The 5,142-nt window shown below is 40.9% G+C and overlaps 1 protein-coding gene across 3 annotated transcripts; it reads right to left on the bottom strand.

Moving 5' to 3' along the window:
• Positions 1-298: 298 nt before the first annotated feature.
• LOC131690594 (sterol regulatory element-binding protein cleavage-activating protein-like) lies at positions 299-2,119 on the bottom strand. 3 transcript variants are annotated; one of them, XR_009305598.1, is made up of 4 exons: positions 1,741-2,119; positions 1,243-1,584; positions 771-1,178; positions 299-710 (listed from the first exon to the last, which is right to left on the bottom strand). XR_009305598.1 is itself a non-coding variant. In XM_058976494.1 (3 exons), exons 2-3 carry the CDS (start codon positions 1,484-1,486, stop codon positions 808-810), a joined length of 615 nt encoding a protein of 204 aa, XP_058832477.1. In that variant the 5' UTR covers positions 1,487-1,584; positions 1,741-2,119; the 3' UTR covers positions 710-807. The 3 variants fall into 3 exon arrangements, 2 of the variants coding, with proteins under 2 accessions (XP_058832477.1, XP_058832478.1); XM_058976494.1 differs by having other exon boundaries at positions 710-1,178; XM_058976495.1 differs by lacking the exon at positions 1,741-2,119 and having other exon boundaries at positions 710-1,178; positions 1,243-1,688.
• Between the last annotated feature and the right edge of the window lie 3,023 nt (positions 2,120-5,142).

Here is a 5,142-nt window from a genome sequence, read left to right as displayed (position 1 = left end):
ACGTTCATACAGGTGACTATCGTCACTAATGTCAAGTGTTTCTTTGCTAACGATTTAGATATTTTCAGACGGAATATACTAGTAGCCTATCATAGACAGGAATATATCAAGCAGAATGCTGGGAAACAGGCAGAATTTGTTATATCAACCATAATTTCACCAGGACTTCGGGAATTCGAGATATGTGAGAAGCGTTTCTCCCGAAGAAATAACTTTTTCGGATCTATTTGTGATATCTGCTCAAATGTATTCACTAGAAACGGGTGCAGCAAATGTACTTACACATTAGTGAGAAGAAATAGAAATGTACCGTGAGCGGCGACAAAATCCCTCAACGCTACCCCACCGGTCACATGCGGACACATAGGCTAAGTGATCGTTTAAATGCGCGTGAGCCAAAAATTTAATCATGTTCAGTTCCGTGCACAGACAGCGATATGCTCCAAGCCCCTATTCTCACAGTCACGTCACCTAGTGACTAGAAGAAAATTTCCTTCTAGTCACTAAGTGACGTGACTGTGAAAATAGGGCCTCCTATATATTTTATATACGCGAATTTACTCTTGTTCGGCACAATGTCTAAATTTATGGAAGAATCATTGGTGGCCGTGCACTGCATAGAAAGGTGTAAATTGTACTGGTTACCAAACCGTACACATGCATATTCATACCCATCAGCGCATTTGATCATGTAATGGATATTATCAACTCTGAAAGAAATACATTTTATTGTTGTCTGTTTTTGAGGTTAGAACTTAGAACTTTTATACTATTGTGAGAATGGTCCTCAGCAACTATCCTTCCAAATCAAAGACTCGTGCTAGCAATGGCTTCGTTCGGAGGCTGCAGCTGTACAGCTGGTCGATTACGATTCCCCGGACCGAACCACTTTTCCGCCGCCACAAGTGGGAAACGAACGATTCTCATTCGATTTCCGTAGTCACAAATTACCGAACCACTGGCAGGTAGCATAATCTTCGGATTTAGCTGTGAATTGGAACAGTCAAGCCTGACTTCCCGAGCTACATCTCCAGTATTGTCGTCCCATACGACCCTGAAATCTATCCCAGATCCGTATTCGTTCGTCCAGTCCAAGCGATATTGCGTAACTCGGTGAACAGGCAAGTCCGACGATTGAGTCGTCAATTTTGTCGCTTCAATTTTGCACATACAGGCACCTAAAAATAACCAATCAATTTAATTATGTAGATTTAGGCCATACCGTAAATTTGGCTGACATACTCCGTATCAAGTCCCACACACATAGCACACCATCCTGGTAACCAGATGCGCCCATCTCGGCCTGCCACTGGTCTATGAAAATACATGTGATAGAACCGCAATAGCCGTTTAGGGTGAACTGCAATAGGTGGCTATCTAGCCGGAATACTTTAAAAGTGTGGCCCTGGCTGCCAGTCATGACTGTACCGCTCGCCACTTCCAAACATGTCACCGGTGACGCTGCTGGTGAAACTCCAGGACACATCGAAGCTCCTTCTCGGATGCGTGATGTTGAGCTGGCAACGCTGTGGACGGATTGCTGAAATTAACTAATGCTTCCTGCCGAACCGGTACGTGCGTGGGCTAAAAAAGAATAAGAATTAAGACACTTGATTACATACTCATTACAGACTGAAAATAAAATGACTTAGAATGAACAGTGTTTTAAAAGAACAAGTAAAATCTGTCCGTTCTGCGCCCTAGGTGAGCTTAAAAAATTGCTTGAAACATAGAACTTACTTCGCCCTTATGCAGACGTAAATCCCCAATCGATCTGACAACCTTGCGTGTACGTTTCCAGTTTCAGAAAATCGATTCCTCCACTCAACCGTGCGACTATCACTTTGTCACCGGCGAGCTATGTGTTAGTTACCCCATTGTTGTGGGTGTTTTCGGCTTCATATATACCCTGCAATGAAACGTCCGTCAATAGTTGTAATAAAAACCTATTTTAATCCACCTAGCGGTGCAATTGTGCCTTTCTCAATCATGAATCACGAGAATGTGTGCGTTGTTTATATTCATTAAAAGCTTTTAAATGCATATATTACATTTTATTATTATACATCACATGACAACTATATACAGGAAAATAAATCATTATTCGAGTTCTAAAATTTTGAAAAAGAAAAAACAGCCACGGTAATATTGAACTAAAAAAAGGTGCAAAATCGGCAAAGTCCCAAAAAGTCGATTTTTATAAAAAAAAATTTTCGAGATAACATAAAATCTCGACGTTTCGTGCATTTTAAAGATGTTTGGCATCAAAAATACGAATTCGATTTCTGAAATCTTTGAAAAAAAAAATTGAGTTCCGGCTTATATGGGGATTTCATATGTGACCGGACGGTTTAGTCTATATTTCCGGAACCATATAAGCGATCCGTACGAAATTTTATAGACATCTATGGGGATATTATAGCTATCATTTGGGACTAAGTTTGTGAAAATCGGCCCAACCATTTCAGGGAAACTGATGTGAGTTCGTAAATTTTGAAAGATGGCCGCTTTTCCCGGGCACTTCCGGAACCGTTTATGGTGGTCAATGTAGTCAACGAAAGTTTGGTTGGCCGTCGGTGACCTAGAACAGCAAATTTAAGTTGTTTGAGAGACATTTTAGCGAAATTTTTACCTTTTTTGCTTTCATCGGAGTATCGGTTTGAATCACAATTTGCTATGTGATCGCACGCCACAACCTGTAACTCCGGAACCGGAAGTCGTATCTGGATGAAATTAAATAGCCATTTACGGGGACGCAATACCTTTCATTTGAGGCCAAGTTTAGTCGAATCGGTCTAGCCATCTCCGAGAAACCGATGTGACTGTTATTCTGAATTTAGATACTTCCGCCGGGGCTTCCGGAACCGAGGATGGTGGCCAATGTGGCCAAATAGACTTTGAATGGATGTTAGTGACCTAATACTACAAATCGAAGCAGTTGTGGTCGTATTTTGGAAAAATTTTCACCTTTATACATTCATTGCAGAATTTATTAAAATCGACATTTTCTGCGTGTTCGTACTTATCACCCTGTAAATCCGGAACCGGAAGTCGGATCCATTAGAAATTCAATAGCAGCCTATGGGAACGTTGCACCTTTCATTTGAGACTAAGTTTGTCAAAATCGGTTCAGCCATCTCTGAGAAAAATGAGTGACATTTTTGGTCACATACACACACATACACACACACATACATACATACACACATACATACACACACACAGACATTTGCCGAACTCGACGAACTGAATCGAATGGTATATGTCACTCGGCCCTCCGGGCCTCCGTTAAAAAGTCGGTTTTCAGAGCAATTGCAATACCTTTCTATTGAGAAAGGCAAAAACAAATGACTCCAAACAATTTACCTTAAAGTTACCAGTCGTTCCCTCCCAGAACTCCAACCGTCCATCTGCACACCCAATCTCTGAGATTATCAAAAAAAAAGTTCAGACACCAGATCGGCGAAGTCTGGTAACATTTCTTCCGCGCTGAACCTCCTCCTCCAGGTGGCTGAGAACATTCGCTAGCGCTCATCTGCTCCCGGGGTGGGATGAAGCTGTATGATTGGACTTACTCTCCACCGATGCTATAGTATACATCATAGCCCTTGGTCGAATTATTCCACAAAAACCGAATTCGCAGATCCGCACAAATACCTTTTTTATCATTTGTAAAATGTTTCTCACACTGGACGGTAAAACCATTCTGGGTTAATATTTTCCTGCATCTCATTCTGATGATTGTGCCTGGTGAAGTTAAACTGTAGTTTTTTTCAGTTTGAAAGCAAAACTGGTCGGCGAACTCTCGGGAAACGGGAGACAGCTGATGTTTAGGTAGGTAGAGAAAACAGGAAAAAAACCTATTTTAATCCACCTAGCGGTGCAATTGTGCCTTTCTCAATCATGAATCACGAGAATGTGTGCGTTGTTTATACTCATTAAAAACTTTTAAATGCATATATTACATTTTATTATCATACATCACATGACAACTATATACAGGAAAATAAATCATTATTCGAGTTCTAAAATTTTGAAAAAGAACAGCCACGGTAATATTGAACTGAAAAAAGGTGCGAAATCGGCAAAGTCCCAAAAAGTCGATTTTTATAAAAAAAAAATTTTCGAGATAACATTAAATCTCGACGTTTCATGCATTTTAAAGATGTTTGGCATCAAAAATACGAATTCGATTTCTGAAATTTCATGGGGTCCCCCTTTGAAAAAAAATTTTGAGTTCCGGCTTATATGGGAATTTCATGTGTGACCGGACCGTTCAGTCTATATTTCCGGAACCATACAAGCGATCCGTGCGAAATTTTACAGACATCTGTGGGGATAATATAGCTATCATTTGGGACTAAGTTTGTGAAAATCTGCCCAACCATTTTCGAGAAACTGATATGAGTTTGCTAGTTATGAAAGATGGCCGCTTTTCCCGGGCACTTCTGGAACCGTCTATGGTGGTCAATGTAGTCAACGAAAGTTTGTTTGGCCGTCGGTGACCTAGAACTGCAAAGTTAAGTTATTTGAGAGACATTTTAGCGAAATTTTTACCTTTTTTGCTTCCATCGGGGTATCGGTTTGAATCACAATTTGCTATGTGATCGCACGCCACAACCCGTAACTCCGGAACCGGAAGTCGGTTGGGGATAAAATTTAATAGCCATTTACGGGGACGCAACATCTTTCATTTGAGACTAAGTTTGGTTGATTCGGTCTAGCCACCTCCGAGAAACCGATGTGACTGTTAGTCTGAATTTGGATACTTCCGCCGGGGCTTCCGGAACCGATGATGGTGGCCAATGTGACCAAAGAGACTTTGAATGGCTGTTAATGACCTAGTACTACAAATCGAAGCAGTTGTGGTCACATTTTGGAAAAATTTTCACCATTATACATTCATTGCAGAATTTCTTAAAATCGACGTTTTCTGCGTGATCGTACTCATCACCCTGTAATTCCGGAACCGGAAGTCGGATCCATTATAAATTCAATAGCAGCCTATGGGAACGTTGCACCTTTCATTTGGGACTAAGTTTGTAAAAATCGGTTCATCCATCTCTGAGAAAAGTGAGTGAGATTGTGTTCGCGTACACACACACACAGACGCACATACACACACACATACATACACACACA

The sequence above is a fragment of the Topomyia yanbarensis genome, chromosome 3 (assembly GCF_030247195.1).
Source record: "Topomyia yanbarensis strain Yona2022 chromosome 3, ASM3024719v1, whole genome shotgun sequence".
In the NCBI taxonomy this organism is placed as follows: Eukaryota; Metazoa; Arthropoda; class Insecta; order Diptera; family Culicidae; genus Topomyia; species Topomyia yanbarensis.
The sequence above is the reverse complement of the archived record's forward strand: the minus strand, read 5'-3'. Positions and strand labels throughout refer to the sequence as shown.

Excerpts from the sequence above, each read along its gene's own strand:
- LOC131690594 (XM_058976494.1), bottom strand. The coding sequence starts at position 1,486 with ATGTGTCCTGGAGTTTCACCAGCAGCGTCACCGGTGACATGTTTGGAA. Across the intron at positions 1,179-1,242 it reads TGTGTGGGACTTGATACGGA|GTGCCTGTATGTGCAAAATT; the intron begins GTATGTCAGCCA and ends GGTTATTTTTAG.